Source organism: Tenrec ecaudatus, chromosome 12 (genome assembly GCF_050624435.1).
Source record: "Tenrec ecaudatus isolate mTenEca1 chromosome 12, mTenEca1.hap1, whole genome shotgun sequence".
NCBI classification, from domain to species: Eukaryota; Metazoa; Chordata; class Mammalia; order Afrosoricida; family Tenrecidae; genus Tenrec; species Tenrec ecaudatus.
In genome coordinates this window covers 110,989,943-111,013,265 of record NC_134541.1, presented here as the reverse complement: position 1 = coordinate 111,013,265, position 23,323 = coordinate 110,989,943, and the positions used below count along the sequence as shown (strand labels likewise).

Below are 23,323 nucleotides of genomic sequence, written 5' to 3'. Positions count from 1 at the left end.
GTTAGGGGACTGTCTACAGGCTTACCCCAGTGCCTGCTCCCATCATGGGCTCCCTACGGGGCCCGGGCCCCACCCTACACCTCCAAGGGACTGCCATGCCCCCCCAGGACCCCGTCCCTCTGGCCTGCTCACTAGCTGACGGCCAAGCTGTGCTCGGAGCTGGCCTCCAGGTGTTTGGCGTAGTTGTAATAGGTGGTGCGCAGGTGGATGCGGTCGTGCCGCTCGGCCACCTCCATGGCCTTCTGCCACTGGCCAGAGGCCTGGTAGAGCTTGCTCAGGAGGTCATAGCGCCTGCACTGCTTGTACAGCTGCTCAGCGTCCTCCTGCCGGGCACAGGGACACTGCCAGACACACACAGCCCCGCCGAGAGGAGAGGGGGCGCATCACAGGGTCCTGGAGCCCGGGGCGAAGGAGGGTCGGACAAGGGCAGGAGTGGATGCAGAGGATAGGACTGAGCCTGAGCCTGAGATGGGGTGGTGGGGGGGCTGGTTTGAACTGCCCAATGCTTCACAGTACAAACCTCATTTAAAAAGGGGGTGTTGATGCGGCTCCCGGGTAGCCCTCCCGGCCACATCCCACTGGGGCCCTGCACCCTCGACGACGATGGCAGTGCTGTCCACCGCCTGCTCACCAGCATGCCCAGCTGCACCGCCAGGGCGGCCACACGGGCCTCCAGCTCAGGCTCCTGCTCGGCCTCCCGCAGGGCCCGGGCCCCGCGGGCATGGCCCATGTTCCCCAGGCACACACGGGCCACGTCCAGTCGCTGGGTCTTCACACACATGCGCGCCATGTTCTCCCAGACGGCCTCACTGTGGGACGGACAGGGTGGCTGTTGGGACTCCTGGTTGTGTCCCTCTCCCTTCACACCCTCTCCAGGGCAGATCTGGGTCCCTCCCACACTGCGCCCCGCCGCAGGGCAGGCAGTAAGTGCCCGGTCACTTCTGTCCCCACGGGGACTCAGTGGCAAAGTCCAGTCTGTGTCTCAGTGCCCACGAGGGGTTCGAGGGCACCACTGTGCAACATGTCCCCGCTCACTGTTCTTTCCCGCCAGGACCCCCTGGGGGCCCTGCAGACCGTGAGGGGTGGGGCCAAAGACGGCTGTCCTGTCCGTGTCCAGATGGCCAGACTGGTTCCTTTGAGTGTGTCTGTCCCACGACAGCTCTCTCATGCGCGCCACGTCACCACGCAGGCGCACAGTCCCGTGTTGTGCTCCGTAGCCACACACGTACATACATGACTGTCACATCTGCACACAGAATCACACATTCTCAGGCTATCTACAGACTCACATGTCTGTACATACGATCACACTGCCCAGTTCCTCCTATACACAAGGTCACATACTTGTACACATTCCCATACATACGGCTCATCCCCTACATCCGTCTCCCACCATGCACCCACACAACAATGCAGTCACACATGTACTGCAGGGTCCTGGTTTACGACTGCCGGCATGAGCACCAGGACAGGCTGTATAAAACCAAAGTCTGGGGCAGGCTTAAGCTCTAATTTCAGATTCCTGGATACTGAGGTAATTCTGTCAGAGAAGGCATCTGTCCCAGACTGACCAGTAAGGAGCAGCCACCACCCCACACCCAATTGACCAGTCAAGAAAACACACGCGAAACTGCTCACCAACCACCACTGGACAACGCTGATGCCAGAAGTTTTCTCCAATAAGTTTAAAGAACAGCAATACTGGACTGCCCCCGGTCCCTGGCCCCATAAAAACCCAGGGAACAAAGAACTCCCTTCTGGACGCTGGGTCCCCGCTGCGCTGGGCAGTGGAGGGAGGGAAGCCCTAGCTCGAGCTAGCGAATAAACTCCTTTTGCCGCTTTTGCATCTCAACTGGTGAGCTCGCGTTCCCGTCCCCAATCCAACAGTATACAACCCTGTGCTCACACAGACGCAGTGTCCCTCAGGTGGGAGCCAAGCACCCCAGGGAGAAGGGTTCGTTACCTCCCCCTGCCAGCCGGAGGGTGGCATCCGAGGGGTGAGATCCCCCAGGGCCTCAGTGGGGTGGCAGGGAGTCTGACAGGCTGGTTCCATCCAGCCCTTGCCCCTCGCCCTCCCAGGGTGGCTCACGAGGCCACAGACAGCACTGCACACACACGCAGGGGCGCGCATGCCTGCACACGCCACACACCCTGAAGAGGAGGCTTGGGGGTGTGACACGGGCCAGACAGGGGCACCCCAAGGTGGCCAGCTGACTTGAGGCCCCTCCCCTCACATCCCAGGCCCTTTCTCAGCACACCCAGTGCCTCCCTCACATCTAATCCCTAAAGGAATGGGTCTCCTGCAGCTGGGGTGTGTGTGAGTGTCTTGCAAACAAGCCCAGCTATGAGAGGCCTGTCCCCTGTGGGTGACTGCAGTGGCCTTTCCCTCTGCTGGGCGAAGGCAGGGACCCCAGGGGAGCTGCTGTGGGGCCACACGCATGCCTGGGTGTGTGAGCCCACCTGTGGGTGTGTGTGGAACACGGGTCACCACCCTGCCCGAGGCCCTTGGCTGTGGGTGCCGCTCCTCCCCAACACGGTCAAGCCCAGGGGCCTCTGGCGACTCCACACAGCGCCGTGAGTGACCCGAGGACCCTAAGGTGGGTGCTCACACTGGTGACACACCCCCTGCTGGAGCCAGCACCCTCCACCGCACCTACATGTCCCAGACTGCCGGCTGTCATGGGGTGGCAGGCACCCTGTGGCTGTGTTCATTTTGACAAAGGCCGGCCGGCTCTGAAGTGGTCCGGGTGCACCCAAGGTGCACTCCAGGGCACCTGGTCCTGCTTCCTCCAGCCTGCCCAGCAGCTTCAGGAGGGAAACTTGGCTCTGTGCCCTCCAGTCCTTTGGGGCAGAGGCCGACCAGGTGGGGCTGTCCTGTGGGACAGGGCAAACAGGTGGGATGCCCGCTGTCCCAGACCCACAGCTCACAGCCTCCACCGGGCAGAGCTAGGGATCCGCGCCCTGGAGGGGGTGACATGCATGTGCATGTGCCTCCCCACAGACAGGCTGGTCCCTGGGAGGGGGGCGGGGGGACGGGGACGTGCTGTGTGCAGGGTGCTGAGAGCTTCATGGCCTCTGTCCCGTCCCGGGAGGCGGGCAGCATGGCAGCAGCTTTGGGAGGCTCCTGAGGCAGGACTCAGCACTGAGGGAGGATTCTAGACGGGGCCCTGCTGGGAGCCTCCTCTGGAGCACCCACCGCCCGCCCACTTCCCCATCTGCACTTCATCAAGTCCGAGTCTGGCACTGGGGAGTGGGTTGGGCTGGCCTTCTGGAAGAATCCACAGCCCCCTGAGTTGGAATTGCTGCTGCCTGCGGCTTTCCGCCCCCTTCCCCAGAAGACACACCCACAACCTTCAACATGGGACGGTGGGCTGGCCGGAGCTCTGGGGGCCTTGTCTAAGGCAGCCTGGTCCATGGTGGTGCTGAAGGGTGGGTGGGGGGGGAGTGTGGGAAGGGGAGATGGAGGTCTGGGTCAATGTGGGAGAGGAGCAGAAAGTTGCCCTGCTGCCACATCCATTAGGGGGACACAATGCCCCCTCCCCACCAAGGCCCCCCTTAACAGGGAGAAGGAGGGGCGCCTGGCTGGGCCCCAGCCCCTCCCCCCAGGAAGCACATCCTGTTGGGGTCTGGCCGCTGTTTGTTGCAGTTGGCTACGCCCTGGGTTCACCAAAAACAAGCATTTCCTCTGTCCAGGAGACAGGGGAAGAGCGTGCTGGCCTGCACACACACACTCACTTCCTCGCTGCTGCCCGCGGCCTCTGGGACAGCCACAGCGGCTCTGGAGAGGACACGGCTCGGACCGCTGGCTGCTGCGCCCTAGCCTCTCCCAGCGGCTCTCCACTGGGCCTCAAGAGCAGCTGCCCCTAGGAGTGTGGTCGCTGCCCCCAGCCCCCGGAGTTACTTCTGCTTCTTGCCGCCGGCAGCAGGGCAGAGATCCGTTGCCTGCCACCGTCCCCGTGCCCTGGGAAGGCCGTGCAGGACCCTGGGTACCAAGTGCGTCCTTGTCCTCGGCATGGGCCCTGCGGCAAGGGCGCCCTGCACCGGCCTGGCCCTGCTGCAGGCGCAGGAAGAGGGGTGAGCGCCGCCCCGCTGAGCCGGGCGGCCCCGAGAATGAGCGGCGACGTCCTCTAGCCGCTCAGCACCGCTCGGTCCCCTCGGCGGTCGTCGAGTTCCCTGCGCGGCACTGCGGACAGAGAGGCCACGGGCCATGACCGTCCAGAAGCTGGTGGCCTCGGCCGTGCTGGTGGCCCTCGTGTCCCTGGTGCTCAACAACGCGGCGGCCTTCACCACCCACTGGGTGTGCCAGACGCTGGAGGATGGGCGCCGGCGCGGCGTGGGGCTCTGGAGGGCCTGCTGGCTGCCGGATCGGGCTCGAGGTGCCCCGGGGCCTGGGGCCCGGGCTGAGCCGGCCGGCGAGCAAGAATGCGAGGCCCTGGGCTGGGGCTCCGAGGCAGCTGGCTTCCAGGAGGCTAGGGCCACTGTCAAACGTAAGTCCATGGGGGGCGGGGGCTGTGGGGGTCCGGGCCTTGGAACCCCATGCATTTCCTGGGGTCTCTGAGGGCTGATTCCAGCATAGGGGGAGGGCTAGGGTGTGTGGTGGGATGATGCCAGCCAGTCTGTCACAGGGGTGGGGCTGGATGTGGCTCCAGATGGGCCAACTCCGAGGGGGAACCCGCGACGCCATAAGCCTGTCACTCTGGGGCTGTGGGGCACCAGGGTTGGGGGTGGTCACAGTGGGTGTGGCCTGGGCTTCCTGACCACATAGCTGCCCCTACGCTCGCCATGCCCACATCCCGGTTACAGGGAGAGCAGAGCAATCTGGACCACCTGCCCACTGTGGTCCCCACACCTGCCCAGCCTCAGGCTGCCCCCGCCTGGCCTTTGTAGAAAGAGCTCTCATAGGGCACAGGGCAGAGACAGCCTGAGAGGCAGGGCCAGGCGGAGACTGGATGACAGAATCCCTTCCAGTGGCAGGTGCCCACCCAGACCCCCACCTGGGCCAGCCTCCCACCCTGGCAGCCCTGGCCTCAGCCTTGCACCTGTCTGTCCATGGCGCAGGCTCCAATCCTGCTCCCTCTGGGGGCCGAGGGACACTGCCTCTGAGAATACTGTGTGCATCAACTTCCCTCCCCACCCCAACACACACACAGGCTGGGCCTTGTTGCCAGGAGCCAGACCGCTGGACCTTCTACCCATCCCTAGACCCTTCACAGGCCCCCACCAAGTCCCTGTGGGGCTGCTGACCCAGCTGCCTATGACCCCAAGCCCCGCCTTGGGGGGTCCCTTGTACCCTACTGATCTGCTTCACCTGACCCCACTTTTTTACATTCCCCCATTGGTCCCCACCTGACCTCACCTGTCCCCACCTTCCCCATTTGCCTTCACTTGCCCTTGCCTGTGGCTCCCTATTTTCATCTGTCCTCATTTGCATTTACCTGTCCCCACCTGCTGTCCTGTGTGTCCATCTCTGCCCACCACCACCACCCCGAGCTCCTTGGGAAATTTAGGATCACCTCCCGCCCGCCCACCCAGCGCAGGTGCAGTGGCCCAGGATCTAAGCAGTGTCTGTCTGCTCATGCATTAGCCAGCTCCCTCGAAAGGGGCCAAACAGGCCATACAGGCCACTACCCTATGGCCAGCTCTCGAGTGCCCACAACTGGCCTCCCAGTTAACACTGGTTTTAGCTGGTCATGTGTCTTGGCCCCTGGTGGCCACAGCCAGCTCTGCGTGATGGACAGGGGCCTGGGATTCCTCAGGATCCTGGTAGGGTCCAGAACTGGCCCTGCGAGGCCTTGGTGCAGAAGCCCCCCCTAGTTCCAAGACCCCGTGGCCAGCGCTCGCGGCGAGGCCAGTGTCTACCCCAGATTTCTGTCTTGAGTCCCCACTGCACGTGCAGGCGACTCGCTCACTGTACACCCAGGACACCAACGTGGTGCACCAGGATTGTCTGCCTTGTGGCCTGTGGTAGCACACTGGGTGTGTGCCAGGCTGCTAACCATAGGCCAGCAGTTTGAAACCACCCGTGCTCTGCAGGAGAAAGATGGGGGTCCCTACTTCCCCCCAAAAGAGTTACAGTCCAGGAAACCCACAGGGGCAGTTCTACCCTGTCCTATAGGGCCGTTGTGAGTTGGCACTGAGTTTGGTGACCAGTCCCGCAGGCCCTCTGCCTCACCAGGACCAGCAAGAGGGAGTGGCGGGCTCCATGCAGACGCGACACCCCAGGGCTGGCTCTGGTCCATTCAGGCTTCGAGTCCCTGTGAGACCATCACCTGGGGTGCTAACACCCACCCCGCAGGGCCTTGCCTCCCACGTCGTGGGGGCCTTTTCCAGAACACTGAGGTGATGCTGGCTGAAGGCAGACCTGGGTGACCGGCTCCGCCGACCTGTGCACCTGAACTTGGGCCCAGAGAGCTATGGCCAGGGCGTGCTTTTATGAGGATGGAAGGCCAGCCTTGGTGGGGGGGGGGGCGCCAGGGCTGGCCTGCGTGCTCTGTGGCTAGGGTGGGGCGTGGGTGCTTGTGGGGTGTGTGGGGGGTGGGGGTGTCATTCTAGGTGGGTGCATAACCTGTGCTAATTTCTGTGCCCGTGATGTTCTGGGGAGCATGGGCAGCTCTGACCACTGCCCTCTTCCTGTGGGCACCCTGGTGGGGTGTGGCCCGCACTCACTGCTGCCTTCTCTCCCACAGTGCAGTTCGACATGATGCGCGCCTGCAACCTGGTGGCCACGGCGGCCCTCGCTGCTGGCCAGCTGGCCTTCGTGTTGGGTCTGGCTGGCCTGCCACTCCTGTCGCCCGAGTCCTCTTGCTGGGAGGAAGCCATGGCTGCGGCGTTCCAGCTGGCGAGTGAGTGTGTGTATTGGGTGGGGGGGGTCACCTGGCCTGGGGAGGGAGGAAGAACACTGCCACCTGTGCCACTGCGGGGTGAGCCTGGCCTTTGGCATGGGAACACCAGGCGGTGCGTGGACTGCAGAGAGACGGGGTGGGGGGCGGAGCGGGGGTCTGCAGTCGGGAGGCTGGGCTCGCACACAGGCGTGTGGAGAGGATCCCCCGACATTTTTGGCCCCTAGGACCCAGGGACAGGGAGCATGGGAGGGCGTGTCAGGGGAGGACCCCAGGCTCTCCTGCACTGCAGACAGGTCGGCAGTGCCTCCAGGGCCACTGCTTGGCCCACGTGCTGATGGCCAGCGTGAACGCCAGCCGATGCCTGAGCCAGCGCCTGCCTCCGTTTCCTCCCTTTGCTTCTAAGGAGCGCCCTTATGCCAGGCAGGCCTTGCTTGCTGTTCTTCCGAGCGCCTGGGGTGCTTCCACCTTCTTCCCCGGCATGTTCACCCAGAGGCCTCTGTTCTTCTCTGCTCGCCCTTCCTCGGGGTCTAACTGTACGCACATGTCAGGTGACTGGATTTACCCTGGCCTGCTGGGGTCCCTGGGCCTGCTCACCGCGAGGTCAGCGGGTGGAAACCATGAGACGCTCCAAGGGAAGACGAGCTCTCTACTCCCATAAAGAGTTGGCGTCTGGCAGTCCTGCCACGTCCTGCAGGGTCGCCAGGAGTCGGCACGGACTTGATGGCAGTGACTGGTCAGGGGCGCCTTAGCCCTCAGAGGGACCCTTTTGCTCTTTGACACTTCACCCGGGGTCCTGGGCGGCCCATCTGCCCCACACGGAATGCCTGAGCTGTGCAGCCCCTGGAAGGTCGGACCAGGCTCCGGTCCGGTCCTTCCGGGAGGAAATGCGTGGCCCTGTTCAGACGGGCTCCGTTGACAAACAGCCCAGGGGGTGGTACTGCCCCTTTCTTCTCAGGGGCTAATTTTAGAGCGAGGTTCTTTCCTGCCCTGGGCCCGTTCTAAGCTGGCGGGAGAGACTGCTGGGCGCCAGGAAATCCTGCCTGGGCCAGGAGATGCAGCCGGCCGCTACCTGGGGGTGGGCCCGAGAGGATGCCCTAGAGATGGACGGGATGGAGCCGGTGCCCCAGGGGACAGAGCTGGTGGGGGAGCTGTGTTCCCTGGCTCTTCTGCTGCGTGGAGACACCAGGGACGGGCTGCACATGGCCCGCTGTCCCCCTCTGGGACTGTGGCTCCGAGGACTCTCCCCTGGGGATGTGAAGGCATGCTGACTGTCCCAGAGACACCGAGCCACCAGGCACAGGGGGCCTCTTGCCTTGCTCTGCAGACTCCTGGAGGCTCTCCTCCCTCCTCTGCCTGTGGCCTCGCCAGAGTGCTTCCCTGCTGCTGCCGGCAACCCACTGGCACTAGCCCCAGGAAGGGCCGGAGGTGGCTGGCTGAGAGGGCAGGCCACAGGCCAGGCTTCAGCGGGGGCTGGATGTGCACCTGGGCCTCTGGGACCCCTGGCTGGCCACAGCCCCTCTCTGCCATTCGGTGGTGCTCGGAAGCACACTGGCCTGAGGACAGCACTTCCAGATGGGGCCACCTGAGGGTTGGTCAGGACCACCCTGGGTTCACACTAGGCCTTCTCAGGGGAGCATCAGGACCCCTCGACCACACCCTGGAGTAGGGTCCCAGGAATGGGGGCTCACCGGGGCCGGAGCACCTGCTTCAGCTGAGGGTGGAGGTGGGGGTAGCCCTGGCTGTGGACTCCGGTTTCCAAAGCAAACAGCTCCTTCCTGCATGGCTGCGGCAGGGGCGGCAGGTCAGCCTGCAGAGTCGCCGGCCACTCGCTTCCTTCCTGCTTCCTCTGCGTGGCCTTGGGGTCACTGTCCCTCTGTTCCGTCTGTGTCAGTGAGCTGCACAGTCTGGGTCCCCATGGCCAGTCCCTCATTGCTCCAGGTCCTCAGGGCTGAGTGGCATGCCCCTTTCCAGCTGTGGCCGTCCCTCCTCCCTAAGCTCCCTGACAGATGGGGGGAGCTGGCTGGAAGCCTTGTTTCCTGTGAAGTGGCCAGGCAGGGCAGGGCTGCCCCCATGTCCATGGGGGCCTGCCATGTGGGGCCTGCCTCTCACCAGCTGTCTAAAACTTGGAGGGCACCAGTGGGCTGAGCGGCCAGGGTTCCCTGGGAGTGATTGCTCAGGGACTGGCCCCTGCTGATGACCCCCGTCTGCTGCCACCACAGGGCCCCTCTGTGAGAGGACGGGCCCTCAGGGTCTGCTGGGTGGGTGCAGTTGCCCCGGGTCTGGGCAGCCCGTCGCCCCTGCCTGAGGTCTGAGCAGCCCCTCCCACCGCAGGCTTCGTGCTGGTCATCGGCCTGGTGACCTTCTACAGAATCGGCTCCTACACCAGCCTGTCATGGTCCTGCTACCTGGACATCGGCGCCTGCCTGCTGGCCACCCTGGCCGCAGCCATCCTCATCTGGGACATCCTGCACCGCAGGGAGGACTGCATGGCTCCCCGCGTCATCGTCATCCGCCGCTCCCTGGCCGCCCGCTTCCGCCGGGGGCCTGACAACGAGTATGTGGAGTCCCCCTGCTGAGCGGGGGCGCTGCCACCGAGCTCACCCAGGACGGAGGGACAGCAGGGACAAGAACTGGTGGGGCGGGCGAGGGCCACCGGGGCACACACGTGTGCCATATACATACACGTGCACTGTGCTATGTATGGGGAGATAATATATGGATATAAGTATACAGATATATACTCACATGTCCCCAAGTGTAGGAATATATATGTGTGTGTGTACACGTGGGGATATACATATATGTATGTGTGTGTATATATGTGTATACATTATGGGGCTACGTGTACCTGAGCTAATTGAGTGTGGGTGTGTGTGTCTGTGTGTATGTGCGCGCACGCATGGGGGATACATATGGATGTAAGCATACGGATATATACTCGCATGTCCCCAAGTGTAGGAGTGTGTGCGTGTGTGTATATAGTATGGGGCTATATGTACCTGAGCTAATCCAGTGTGGGGTGTATGTATATGCATGAGGGGTATATAAATATGCATGTATGTAGAACATAGTTACGGATGTGTGTAGGTGTGAGGTGTATGTATGTGAGTACGTCAGGGTGGGAATGTGCATGCGTGTGTGGGGGGCATATAATACGTATGTGGGGATATAGACATGGGTGTGAGCACACGGGGTATGTGCGCATGAGTGTAGGGGGTGTGCAGACGTACGTTTACATGGATGGGATGGAGGCGCGGGGGGGGGTGTTTGTGAGCACATTAAGTGTGAGGAGGTACATGGCGGGTATGTATGTGTGTGTGCGTGTTTGGGTATATGTATGCAGTGTGGGGATATAGACATGGATGTGTAGGGTGTATTTATGTGTGTGTGTGTGAGTACTATCTATAGGTATGTGTGGGCATATACAGATGTGTGTGCATGGAGGCTATGTTTATAGGGGGACGTATGCATATAAGTGTGTGCACACACGTGTGTAAGCACAGAGCGCCTGTGTAGCCACCACTGCTGCTCATGCCCACTGGCACACACGCCCCCTTCCTGGCCCACGTGCACCCCCTGTGGGGGGGGTTGTTTATTCTGCACAGCAGAAGAGCGGCCGGTCAGAGCTCACCCCGCCCCCACCCCAGCAGCCCTCCAGGGGGCACATTCTGACCTTCTAAGTTCAATAAAATGCCGGCCGCTTATGGTGCTGACCTGCAGTCTTGTCCCTGCACCCCCTGCCTCCCCTGCAACCACGTAGGGAGGGGAGGGGGGTCTCATTTCTGACTGTGAGAATGGAGAGAGTGCCCCCCTCAGCGAGGCTGAGGGGAACCTGTGGGTCCGCATACCTTGTTCCACGCCCAGGGACACACACACACCCCTCCGCCCGGCACCGTAACAGCCACAGAGGGGTTGGCGGTGTATGTGTGTGTGTGTGTGTGTGCTGGGTCTGGCCAGGCCCGTCTGCCACGCATCTCTGGGTGTTTGGATCCACAATCACACCGCCCCAGGGGGAAGACGCCCTTAGACCTGCACACTGGGGTTCAGCGCTGGCCTCCAGGCATCAGTTTACCCCACTGGGCCCACCTCCCGAGCGGGGGTGGGAGTGCTGAAGCTCCACCCTAGGCTGCCCCCACCCCACCCCCGGAGCCTTGTATGGCGGCACGTGGGCACACGGCCCCTCCCAGTCAGCCACGTGCTGCCAATGGCGGGCTACCAGTCCCAGTGGGGCACTGACGACGCTGGCCTGCTTCTGCCCAGAGTACAGGTGTGATGACAGGCTCCCAGAGGGCATGCGGCGGCCAGTTGGTGGCCCCTCGGCCTGTAGTCAGGTTAGTGCCAGCGGGGAGGTGCATCTCCCTCTGAAGGCCCTGGCCTTCTCACTCCACACTGCGGGGCGCTTGTCTGCAGGGCAGGTGGGGAATTTTCTAGAAAGACCACCACTCAGGGATGCGGCGCTGCTGTGGGGGGTGCATGCTGAGCGACAGGGTGCCTGGTGGCATGGGGGGGCTAGGTGTCAGGGTGGCCCCCCTTCCCCCTGAGGAAAGGCTTCTGTAAGGACGACAGCCTGCGACGCAGGGGCAGCTCTGCTCTGTGGGGCGAGGCTGCCCTGGGCTGGGTGACGGGAAGACCGGCAGCTTGACAGCAGTGGGCTGAGTGCATTCTGGCCACAGAAACCCCTGGGCAACGAGGGCGCTCTGGGGACACCACCCTGGCTGGGTGTGTGGAGGCCTCTGCCGCCCACTGCGGGCAGCTCTCAAAGCACCCGAATCTACAGCCTGGGGTCCACCTGGGTGCAGGCCAGGTGGAAGGGGCAGCGCCAAGGCCAACTTCAAGAATGGGTCAGAGGGTGTTAAATCACCAGCGCCCATGTCACCGCGTGAAAAGCCCACACATCACACCCTGACCAGGCACCTCGGAGAGCCCGCCTGCAGACAGGCTGGCGGAGGCCACCGCCAGGGCCCGGGGCAGGGCAGGAAAAGCCCATGCATCCACATGGCCCTCCCCGTCCCCTAGCAGCTGGCACCTCACCTCTTGATGAGCTTGATGGACTTGAAGGCTTCGTCCATGTCCCCGACGGCGACGAAGAAGCTGAAGTTGAGCATGGCCTCCCGTGTGGGCCGGTCGCAGTCCTCCAGCCCCACAAAGTCCCGCAGGGGCCTGGTGCCCACCATCTGGAGGGCCTGGTTGGGCCCAGAGTCTGAGATGCCCTCTGTGTCTGCTTCCCCGGGCTGGAAAGACAAGGGGCGCCCTTCCTCACAGTGGGCTCCCCGCTGCCTGCTCCTCCTGCTCTTCCCACTGTGCCCCCCCACCCAGGACCACCGCCTGCCCACGGCATGCCTGCGCCTCCGATTCAAGGCCATTGCAGAGATGCTGGTGCTGGTGGCAGCTGAAACACAGCCGCAGCTGCCCAGGAAAAAGACGAGGCGTGATACTCCCATAAGGAGTTACAGCCCCGGAAACCCACGGGAGAGGCTCTGCTCTGCCCTACAGCGCCCCTGTGAGGCGGCATCGCCGGCGGGACGGTGGTGGGTTGGGTGGCACACTCCACGGGTAGAAAATGGCGTTGGTACAGAGAGGGCTTGTTTCTGCGGCCAGCCATGTGTCCGCTCTTGAGCAAACCCTCAGCCACTGTGCCCGCCCATCCTCTGAGCTGAAGGGGAGGCGAGGCCTCTGGGGAGGAATGGCGTCCCCCCTCTCCCCACAGGGAGCCTCATGGCGGCTCTCACATGCCCCACGTGGAGCCTGAGGCCCCAGCTCTGCCAGGAGCATCCCGAGGCTCCCAGGGGTTCTAAGCGTTAGGAAGGACGGTCCCCCGCACCCCCCTCCAGGAAGTTGGAGTTTTTCCATCTGGCCTCCGGACGCTCTGCGGGCCAGTGTTCCCAGTGGAGACATCACGCGGATGTGAGCATGGGATCCGACCCTTTCAATGCCCGGTCAGTTTCCGTTTGCTGGTGAGACTAGAGACAGACCGCCGTGCCCCGGTTCTGGGGCTGGTGGAATGAGGGCCTTTCTTTAACATTCACACAGCCATGCAGGCCCCTACCCAGGAGCAGCAGGCATTGAAAGTGGGACTCGGGCGTCCCACTAAACCCTAGAGGCAGATGAGCACAGTGGGCTTAGTCTGTCCCTTGGGCCACAAAGGGGTTAGCAATCAAGGAATGGTCTACTCACCCGCCTGGCAAAGTAGTGGTGGGGCACCGAGACGCCCAGGAGCGCCTGGAAGGCGGCCGGCCGGGGAAAGCGGTCCTGCAGTAGGAGACCGTACTCCTCGGGGACGAAGAAGGACAGCACCGTGACGTCTGCCTGCGGGCGGGGGGGCGCCAGTGGTCACGGTGGCTCTCTGCACAGCTGGCACTGCGCTGCGCACCAGGTTCCCAATCCTCGGGGGAGAGACCCGGCTGCCGCTCCCGTGAGACTGACAGCCGCGGAAACTGGGGCAGCACCACGGGGTCCTACGGGGTCGCTGTCACTGGGCGCTTGGACTCACTGACTGGGTTCGGGAGCTGACACAGCTACGTCCTTTTAGAACGCAGTGTGCCACCAAGACGCAGGCACGGGTGCAGGAGGCTCCTGGGGGATCACCTCAGGGTGCCCGGAGTCTATGCCTTGGGTTGAGCCTGTGTGCATGGGGGTCTGGAGGAGGCCTGGGGCAGCTGGGCAGCGTGGTGGTAAGGGCGAGGGCAGTGACCTGATTGGGCATCAGCAGGGAGCGAGGCCAAAGGAAGGCCACCGCAGAGAATGAGCCAGGGTTGCACCGGCCGCCCCGGTGGTGACCTCACAGCACGCACTGCCACATGGCTAGTCCGCAGCGATCTGTGTCCCGGGCAGGGTGGGGGGCAGCACAGTCATGGAGGTAGCAGGAGACCAGAGGCCAGGGCCCAGCGTCAGGCCCGAGGGGAGGGCAGGCTGGCAGGAGAGCCGGCTCAGAGCATGTTCTGGATAACGCTACTGTGGACCAGGGTCCCCAGGGCCTGAGCCTGGCTCCCAGCTCACGCTCAGGTCTGCGCACGCACACACACACAGGCGCACGCTTGCACATCAGCAGACGTGCACTCGGGTCCGTGGACAAGCGCGGGCATGCACACGCACACACAGGCTCACACCGTGCACGTGGCCAGCGTACCCTGGGCTTCGAGCCCTCGGTGGCGGGGGGCTGCCTCTCTGCAGCCAGTGGAGGGGCCGCCTCGGGGACAGCCTCGCACGCAAACAGCCTTGGCTCGCTCTGGTCCCAGCAGTGGCTCACGGGGACGTGGTGCCTCAGGCTCTCGTCCGGCAGGAAGCTGCTCCTGGAAGACAGGGCCATGCTTCCTGAGGCATCAGGTCAGCGAGCCTGGAGGGAAGCCCGCCAGGTGGATGGATGCTCTGCGTCTCTTCTCCCTGACAGGACATCCCAGGGGCCCGTGGGCACCAGGCCCCCTAGATTTCCCCTCTGCCCCCCTGTGCACCCGAGGACCTGAATCCAGCTTTCTGCTCTACCAGATCCAAACACACTGCCTTCACGCGGGTGCCGACTCACAGTGACCCTACAGGACAGGCTAGAAGTGCCCCTGTGGGGGTGGAGAGCCATGTCTTCCTCCCTCGGCATGGCTTGTGGTTTTGAACTGCTGATCGTACGGTCCTCAGTGGCCATAAAGCTGTCCTCAGCGGCCATAGAGCCTGCCCGTGGCCGTCCTCAGTGGCCACAGAGCCTGCCCGTGGGGCCATGGCCTCCCCTGCAAGAACCCAGCCATGCCTGCCTCTGGCAGGGCGCTGCTTAACCGCTGTGCCACTGGGGAAGGACGAGCAATGGGGAGTGAAGCTGTCGCGGGGGTGGAGCCTGCAGGGTCCAGCCGGAGCCACAGGAGAGGCCTGTGTTGGAGAAGGGCTGGGGAGCCCACTGAGAAGGGGGAGCGGCCAGCAACAGCAAAAAGGAGAAAATGCCCAGAACAGCTGCCCAGGTTGGCTGGCCGGCCGTGCACGGCGCCGCGCAAAGGCCTGTTGTCCAGGCTGCTCTGGGCAGTAGCGGCCGGAGCCTCAGAAGCTGGGGAGCAGCCCTGTGCCCCATGGAACAGTCAGACCACTGGAGTGGCAGACTAGGGGAGCATCAGCCGGGAGGAACTAGACGGTACCCCGTGGCCACTGCCCACCGCTCTGAAGAGTCCTGGGCAGATGAGGAGAAAAGTGGGGGGCACGGCTCAAGCTCACCAGTGAGGCCAGGCTCCTGGTGGGCCAGAGAGGACGGGCGCCTTGCTTTCAGGAGTTATTTTAAGATGCCCGATAGAACATGAGTCTCCAGTCGGCTTTGTTGTGAGGCACTGTCCTGGCTACCCCACTCACAGCGGCCTCGTGGGCACGGAGCGAAACACCTCCCGGCCCGCGCCTTCCCCCTGCAGGCCAGGTGCAGCACACGTGATAAGCACATAAACGCCTGGGGAGATTTTCTGGGCAGCAGCAGAAGCGCAGAGCTGATGTCATGCCAGGTGGTTGAAGACAGAATTCTTTCTTCTAGAAACGCGTCCCCTGCGACACGGGCCTGCTCGGGACACCAGGGCGTCCACAGACCGGAGCAGCCCGACGCGGCCCTCGGTTGCCGAGTCTGGGGCTTGGCACCAGCACCCACCCTGCAAGAGCCCGTGGCTGCGGAACTAATGTCCACCAACCATCTGAAAACTCGGAGGACCGCACAATCCTGCTTTCACATCCTTGTGTGGGGGGCCGGCGGCCGCTCCGGCATTTCTGTCCCCAACGAAACCCCTCCCTCTGCGGGGCCCAGACTCACTTCTTGGTCTCTTGCCCGGTGAAGGCCAGCGTCTCCCTCCGGTCAATCTGCCCGGTCCTCAGGTCCAAGATGGTCACCGCGTCCATCTCCACGTCGTAGAAGCAGATCCGGGAGTCCGGGCTGCCATCAGCCTGTGGGGTAGACGGGGTGGGGGGAGCTCACCGGCCACCCAGCCTCCAGCCCTCGAGGAGGCTGCCCCACGGCCCCACAGTCCAGAGGGCCCTGGCGACGATCGTGGACGCTCATCGGTCGCCCAGCCTCAGTCCTGGAAGCAGCTGGTCCCTCCGCCCAGAAGACCAGCCCCAGGTGGCGAATACCCAGGGCAACACACCCACTCGGGGCCCCTCCCCATGTGTGCCACAACCGTACCCCGGTTTATGGTCCAGAGCCCCTGACATGTGTTAGCAGTGAGGTGACACTGAGGGGCACAGAGACTCCTGGGGTCACCAAGGGCTGAGGGGGCAGAAGGGAGTTGGGGGAAAGGGGGCTGCTTAAGGGATGCTGAGCTGGGTTTGATTGCTGCTGTGTTTTAAGAACCAGACCAGTCGGCACCAGGTTGGTTCTGTGGTGGCCCGTGTGGGCTGGATGAAGACTGTAGGCCCCAGTGGGCGGTGGGCTACGCATTGGGCTGCAAACCGCGAGCGAGGTCAGCAGTTTAAATGCAACAGCCACTCCCTGGGACAAAGAAAGACGAAGCTTTCCAGCCCCATGGAGAGCTGCGGCCTCAGAAGCCCAGTGGGCTGTTCTCCCCTGACCCACAGGGTCGCTGTGAGTCAACACACCAACCCGGTGTCGGGGAGTTTGTGTGTTTTTAAATTTTCAATCAGCCAGCCCTCCCTTCCCAGGCACCTCTGGGCAGATCAGAGCATCTGGCCTCTTGGTGAGGAGCCGAGTGTGTGGCTCTACCCCCTTCCAGGGACCAGCCTTCCCTCCCCACTCTTGCCATCTCGGCCACGAAGAGGACTTGTTAGGCGGTGACAGTCCTGTGTCTCGGACAAAGGGCAGGCGGCACGCCACACCGGGTGGCAGGGCTGGGGTGGAGGGCGCCCGCCGGGCACGCACCTTGGTGAGCAGGAAGCTGATCTTGCTGCCATTGGCGTTGCCACGCAGCGAGGCAATGCCCCCGACGCCGGGCAGCAGCTCGGCCAGGCTCTTGCAGTTGCAGTGCACTTTGGCTTCTCTGTGGAGAGCAGGGCCATGGGCAGGGGTCATGGGGGAGCCCCCAGCATGCGCGATGCCAACAGCGCAGACCCTCTGCCGTGAAATTAAGTACAGGTCCCAGCCGGCAGGCTGGACGGAGGGGAGTCGCCCGCAGGCTCCCGGGCCCGGCCCCTTTGTGGGAGCTGATGGCACCTCTTTCTGCCGTGGGCCTGCTGGAGGGCTCTAGCTACTGAGGCTCAGGTAGTAGCGGGGCGCTTGACCACGGTGCCCCCAGAACTCCTCTCGACACAGACCCACTTGCCATCGAGCCGACTCTGACCCACAGCAACCCTGCCGGTCTGTCCGTCTGGACGGGAGCAGGAACCCAATGCTGCTCAGCATCCGGCTGACTGACCACTGGCCCCTACCCACGGCCCTCTCTCCTGACTCCTCTGGACCCCAACTCCAGGGCAGGGGCCGCCACCGCACCTTCGGGAAAGATCGAAGCTCTTGAAGTGCGCCAGGTCAGTGCCCACCACCAGGAAGCTCCCGCAGACGTCCAGGAGGCAGGGGCTGCCCTCGGTCTCAGAGAAGAGCAGCAGCTGTTTCACGGTCCCCTGCCGAGAGAGGGGACATGCTCTCACCCTGGGGAGAGGCCGGGAGGAGCACACAGCCCGTCTGGGGTCCTCGCCCCGGTCGCGGCTGGCCACAGCGCCCTGGGAGGACTCTGGGCTAGGAGCTGCTGACCTCTCCCGTGTTGAGAAGCAGGGACCCGAGGTGGACAAGCTCGTGGCAGTCACGTCTGTGGCTGAGGGGTGTGACAAAGGCGTTGAGAAGCTGGCGTGGCCCAAGGGCCCGCCCACAGGGGAACCAAGGGCACAGTCAGCAGGCACCTCACCTGCCAGGTGCGAACCTGGACCCGATTTGGCTCTGCGGTGTAGACACTCTCCTCGTACATCGCGAGCACAGGGGACTCGCAAAGGAAGGTCCCTGGAACAGAGGGTGGGCCTGCAGATGGCACCCTGCTCCCGGCTGGCCCGCAGCTCTGTGGCGGGGATGGTGGGGGCAGCGGGCAGGTGGGGAAGGGGAGACTCAGATTCGAGATGCGGGGCCTCCTGGGCGGCAGCAGTCAGTAGCGGGTGCTCTCGCAGGCCCTGGTCCTGGCCTGGAGACTCAGGTGGGGCTCCCTACCCTGACACCTCTCTCACTTCTAGGAGGGATCACCCCAGCACGCCCTGAGGGCACCTGAGCGGACTTCCACTCAGAACTGTCCCCGTGGGTTTCCCAGGCTGCCGGTCTCTACGGGAGCAGACGGCCTCCTCGTGGTCCCAAGGAGCAGCTGTTGGGTTTGACCGACCGACTTGTAACTGCCGGGCAGTGCCTGACCCACAGTGTCCCTGGGCTCCTCAGCACAGGGGAGGGGTGTCTATGATGTTGCTGGGAAGAGGACTTCCGGCGTAAAGAGGGCAGGGATGGGAGGGAGGGGGTGTCTGCCCCCTGGTCGGAGGGGACAGCCTCGTACCGGAGTTTCGCAGCTTGGGTCCTGAGGGCTCGAAGACCATCACCTGCTTCCCGTTCCAGACAGCGACCGCGTCCTGCCAGGAAGAGCCGGAGGCCCAGAGCTGCGTCAGCTCCTCCTGTGTCCAGTGCCCACCTCCTCTCCTCCTCGAAGGCCCTGGACCCTGGTGCCGGGCGCCTCGGGGGTCGCAGGGCCTGTTGGCTTGGGGTGAGTGACCACGCTTAACCTCATCTTCTCCACCTTTCTTTTTTCTTTCAAACCTCGCGGGTCCTGCTTTCTCCTCTGACCCAGGCTCACTCCCTCCTCCTGTCCTGATCCCACCCCTCTGTCCTGGGGCAAGGCTGTCCTTTGACCTTCCATGACTGGAAGTCTAACATGGGGATGTTCTTTCCCTTCCAGACCTCAGAGGTGACTAAGGGCCCAGTCCCACCTCTCTCTCCAGCTCCCGGCTGGACTTGCCAACAGGGTCCCTCTCAGAGCCGGAGACAATGGAATGACAACTGCTTTTAGTGTCTCTGGCCATGGCTGGGAGGGCTTGGTAGGAATGGTGGGGTGGCCCGCGCCCCGCGTCACCTTGGTGGCGAACACGCCGCTGATGTGCATGTTGGTGCGGAGGTTGTAGGTGCGGCCGGCGGCCAGGAAGGCGGCCTGCAGCAGGCTGGAGGAGAGCTGGACCGCCGCCACCTGCTGGTGGAAGTGCATCGCCATGGCCTGCTCGCGGAGCACCACCACGGCCCCGCGGCTGCTCACCGCCAGCAGGTTCTTCCTGGAGCCCCACTGCACAGGGGTGGACAGAGAGGTGCCCGTCAGCGGCCACCCGCACGCACGCCCAGGCGCCGCACCTTCAAAGGTAAAGCCTGCGGCCCGTGCCCAGGGGGGACCAGCCCAAACCCAACTGCCGGCCATGCCCCCTGTAGGGCAGGGGGTGGCTGCCCAGTGGGTTTCCCAGGCTGCAACTCTTCAGGGGAGCTGGTGGGTTTGAACTGCTGGTCTTGCAGTTAGCAGCTCAGCCCGTAACCACTGCATGAGCAGGGCTCACGGGGAAAGGCGGGGGGCTGGGAAGGAATGGGAGGCCCTGGACGAGATGCTGGGCTCAAACGCAGCGCCGGCTGGGTTTCCGTCTGCTGTACCCGGGCACCCTGGACTGGAGGGCACCTGGCATCAGGAGGACCAGTGACCCGCCGCTGTCTGTCTCCATGATGAGACGGGCGGCACACTCAGAGCACTGACCCGAGGCTAGGGCTGCGGGGGGCGCTGTGAGGGTTGGGGGGCAGACAAGTGGGGACCTCTGCAAACCTGCCACCTGAGACCGCTGTCAAGTGTCAAAGAGCAAAAGGCATGGCTTGGAGGGCAAAGGTGCACACCTGTGCGAGCCTCGGCATTTTCCATCGTCGTGTGTGTGTGTGTGTGTGTGTGTGTGTGTGCGCGCGCGCGCGCGCGCGTAAGCTGGACACTGGTCCCGGAAAACCAGAGAAAAGCCCGCGCCCGGGAAGACAGACAGGAGCACGCACTGCCAAAGGGATCAGCCTGTCTGCGTCAGGGGAAGTGAGACTTGGTGGCACGTGCTCTGCACACCTTGTCAGGAGAGACCGGTCCCCAGAGAAGGACAGCGGGCTGGGGAGGCAGAGGGGCAGGGAAGGGAGGAAGGGGCTTGAGGAGACAGAGGGGCCCAGTGCAGAAGAATAACTGTGCACTGGCTGGACACCCCGTTGCCGTGAGTCGGAACCGACTGGACGACCTGACCCACCGCCAACAAAGCAAGCACGCGCTGCAGAAAATTCTAACAGACACGCGGTTTCCTCAAAAAGCCAGACCAGAGCCGCCCTCGGAGCCGGCAATGCCCCTCCCGGGTCAACGCCCGGGAGAGCTGGGAGCAGGGGTTCAGGCAGGCCGCGGTCCACTTAGCACCCCGTGTTCATCCACTGAGGATGAGTCACCGGGAGGTTCCTCGGGGGTCAGGAGAAATGAGCTCCTGCTAAGCACTCGCCGTGCCAGGCGGGTCAGCGTCCACGCCGGGGTGCTGCGGGGTCGGGCTAAGACCCCGCGCAGAGGCGGTGTCTGCACTGAGGGAAGAGGCAGGGCGAGCTCTCGGTGAGCAGGGGATTTCTGCCTGCAGTGATGAAGCTCTTCCGAAACTACCACGTTTTTACCCAAATACTGCACACGAAGCAATTTCTCCCCAAACCAGGCAAACTCCTGGCTCGTTAGCTCCCTGCACGGGCTCTGCGCGTTACACGCACATGTTCCTCCATGTGGGCGTGTTACATGCAGAGGGATGCGGACAGTGCCCACTGCTATGTATCAGCACAGGTGACGCTGCTACCGGACTGCACACTCAACAAGATTCAGAGGGCGGGTCATATGTCTAATCTACGGCAACGAAGAACACACTGGTCCTCAGGTCGGAGGCGGGGCGGGCAGGTGTCTGTGTTCTGTGGGCTGGGCTCCGAGTGGGGTCCCAGTGCCAGTTCTGTGCCAAGGCGAAGATCGGCATCATCTCCCACTTGACTGACACTGTCACCTCTACGGCACCCACAGAAAGGGCCTGGGGGGCACGGGGGCCACGCGCCGAAAGGTCGGTGGTTCAAACCCCGCAGCAGCGGCTCTGCTCTCGGAGAGAAGGCCCAGGACTCGGAGCTGACTCCAGCACCCGGCAGGTCTCGCTGCTGTTTCCTCAGGGTCTCGGGCCGGGTGCCATACCTGGATCTGGGTGATGCTCCCCTCCAGCTCCACAGGCGTCTGCAGGACCCACATGTCCTTGCCCTCTGACCTGCAGCTGCTCACGGGGCCGGCTGCTTTCTGCCACATGGTGACGCGGCCCCTGTCCGTGCCGGCTGCCAGCAGACCTACGGGGGAGGGTGGCGTGAAACACGGCATCAGCAGGGCCTGGGGGAGAATCCTGGTCGAAAGGGGGGAGTGCCGCAGCACAGAACTTCACATTCCCATGGAATCTAGACACCGTGGGGGCCCTGGAGACTGAACAAACCCCCCAAACTGCCACCCTGAAAGGATCGTGACACCTTCCACACCCCCTAACGAGGGGACAAGGTCTGCCTGAGCCTGGGTGCTTTCACGAATGAGCTCTATGGGCTCAAAGTGACAGGGAGACGGGGACCTCGGAGGCCGCGTGTGGACGCCCACAAGCTAAGACGGTCCTCGCCGTCACCAAACGGTGCACGTGGAGATGGCCGGGTTGTCTGATCCCTACGTGTCGCGTGCTCTCAACAAGGACAAGAGGGGTCCAACCAGCAGCAAGCCCCCTCTCTGGGCACCTCCCCCCCAGACACTCTCACCCTTGTCCCCGACTGCACGGGGCTCTGCGGCGCTCAGCAACACCTGGCCAGGCAGTGTGCGTGACGGTGTGAGTGACTGTTTCTGAGTGTGTGTGACTGCGTGCATCGACGTGTGTGTGCGCGTGTGAGATGGCGTGTGGCTGTGTATGTCGGGGTGTGAATGTGAGCATACGGAGGGGTGTGTGTGCGTATGTGTGTAAGTGTGTGGGTGTCTGACGATGTCTGAGTGTGTGAGTGTGTGTGTGGATGCACGAGTAGCTTTATAAGTGTGTGTGAGTGTGTGTGTAAGTGTGTGACCGGGTGTGTGAACTTCCCACCCTGTCTTCTTCGTGATGCTCCAGGAGGGACCAGGGGTGGCCGTGGGCACGCTCCAGCTGGCCTCTCTGGCACGCAGTGGCCTCAGGTGGATGGCACTGTCCCCCGTGGCTGTGACCTGCCCGCCCCTAAAGATCCTAAAGCCCGGCACCTCACCTTTAGCTTTGCAGTAAGAGACGCAGTTTAGATTCTCGCCCTTTTCAACGCCAAGCTTCTCCTCTGGACTCAGGACGTAATTCTCGCTGCGCTCCACGTCCCAGAGTCTGCGGGGGGTGGGAGGAGTGAGTGGGCCCTGTACCCACACCGCTGTGGGAGGGGTCCCTGGTATCGGGACATGACAGGCTCACCATGGGGGACAGCAGCTCTGATGTAAGGCGGCCCTACCTTGTTCTGTGTTACACTGACAGCTGGGGGACCAGCCTTGCCCCACAGTCTGGCTGAACCCTGCCCCCCGCTGGGGGGAGGTAAAGCACCCACTTACACACAGCTCCGGGAATCAGGCGTGGGGGGGGAACGCCACCCTGGGAGCCCTCGGCAGGCCCTTTAGGGCAGAGGTGCAGGGCACCTTTGTTTTGCCTTCGGTCTGGGGCCAGGGACGGAGGCCCCCCGTGCACTGAGAGCGGTCTCACCTGAGCACTGGCTCCCCGATGGCCATGACCAGCAGGCTGCCCTCGATCAGAGCGATGTCGGCCTGGCAGCCCGTCCTCCCGCTCAGCTTGACCTGTGGCAGGGAGACAGTGCCCCGGGGCTTAGCGGGTCACTCCTGCTCCGACTGTGGTTCTCCAAGTTCCATGCAGGCAGCACACCGAGGGTGAACGCACACCCTGAGCCGTCAGCCCCAGTGGACTCGTGGCCACGCCCTGCCCTGATGGGGGGGGGCAGAACCTAGACTGACAGTGAGGACAGGTTCGCCAGGGTCACCATGTCACCACCCGAAGGAGCCCCGGGTGGGGCACTGGTGAAGCACTGATCAGCTAGCCAAGAGATCCCCGGTTCAAACCCACCAGCTGCTCTCTGGGAGAAAACGAGGGCTGCTGTCAATGGGAACAGAGTGGCTGTGGGTGGACTTGGGTTCGGGGTCCGTGGTCCTGGGTGGTAACAGCCGGGGACCCGATTCGATTCCCACCCTCACCCACCTTCATGATCTCCTGAGCCTCGCCCTCGGGTGTCACCGTGTGCAGGGACAGTAGCAGTGCCTCTGTCACCACCACCAGTGCCTCACGGTGCTCGATGTAGAACAGTTTCTGCACGGGGCTGTCGGTGACCGCAATGCGGGTGGTCTTGCCCTTCTCGTCCACGTAGTGTACCGTGCCTGCGGGCCAGCGCGCACGTCAGCTTGGCCTGCGGGTGGACTCTCCAGGCTGGGCTGCGCTCTGGCAGGTCACAGGTGGTGACAGCGAGAGTCACGGGGGCATGTTGAGAGCTGCCCCCCCAGGAAAGGGGGCCACCTGCA

The 23,323-nt window shown here is 63.5% G+C and overlaps 2 protein-coding genes across 4 annotated transcripts in view; one reads left to right on the top strand and one right to left on the bottom strand.

The window, feature by feature from the left end:
• Positions 1-23,323, bottom strand: part of IFT140 (intraflagellar transport 140) — a 51,561-nt gene that overhangs the window by 7,958 nt on the left and 20,280 nt on the right. For all 3 annotated transcript variants that reach the window (XM_075564511.1, XM_075564513.1, XM_075564512.1), the window contains exons 6-20: positions 23,007-23,182; positions 22,500-22,591; positions 22,027-22,133; positions 20,963-21,108; positions 18,836-19,039; positions 18,266-18,338; positions 17,642-17,733; positions 17,233-17,360; positions 16,666-16,783; positions 15,604-15,734; positions 13,969-14,131; positions 13,017-13,148; positions 11,874-12,073; positions 632-809; positions 133-323 (exon numbers count right to left, since the gene is read on the bottom strand). In XM_075564511.1, coding sequence (XP_075420626.1) covers positions 133-323; positions 632-809; positions 11,874-12,073; positions 13,017-13,148; positions 13,969-14,131; positions 15,604-15,734; positions 16,666-16,783; positions 17,233-17,360; positions 17,642-17,733; positions 18,266-18,338; positions 18,836-19,039; positions 20,963-21,108; positions 22,027-22,133; positions 22,500-22,591; positions 23,007-23,182 — 2,131 coding nt within the window. The remainder of the gene's footprint in view (positions 1-132; positions 324-631; positions 810-11,873; positions 12,074-13,016; positions 13,149-13,968; positions 14,132-15,603; positions 15,735-16,665; positions 16,784-17,232; positions 17,361-17,641; positions 17,734-18,265; positions 18,339-18,835; positions 19,040-20,962; positions 21,109-22,026; positions 22,134-22,499; positions 22,592-23,006; positions 23,183-23,323) is intronic.
• Positions 3,532-9,592, top strand: TMEM204 (transmembrane protein 204). The gene is made up of 3 exons (XM_075564510.1): positions 3,532-4,487; positions 6,687-6,842; positions 9,174-9,592. The coding sequence occupies exons 1-3, from the start codon at positions 4,208-4,210 to the stop codon at positions 9,416-9,418; spliced, it is 681 nt and encodes a 226-aa protein (XP_075420625.1). The 5' UTR covers positions 3,532-4,207; the 3' UTR covers positions 9,419-9,592.

Bases quoted from the DNA above. Each gene is read 5' to 3' on its own strand.
- TMEM204 (XM_075564510.1), top strand. From the start codon at position 4,208: ATGACCGTCCAGAAGCTGGTGGCCTCGGCCGTGCTGGTGGCCCTCGTG. The intron at 4,488-6,686 runs GTAAGTCCATGG...TCTCTCCCACAG, and splicing joins GGCTAGGGCCACTGTCAAAC to TGCAGTTCGACATGATGCGC. The intron at 6,843-9,173 runs GTGAGTGTGTGT...CTCCCACCGCAG, and splicing joins TGCGGCGTTCCAGCTGGCGA to GCTTCGTGCTGGTCATCGGC.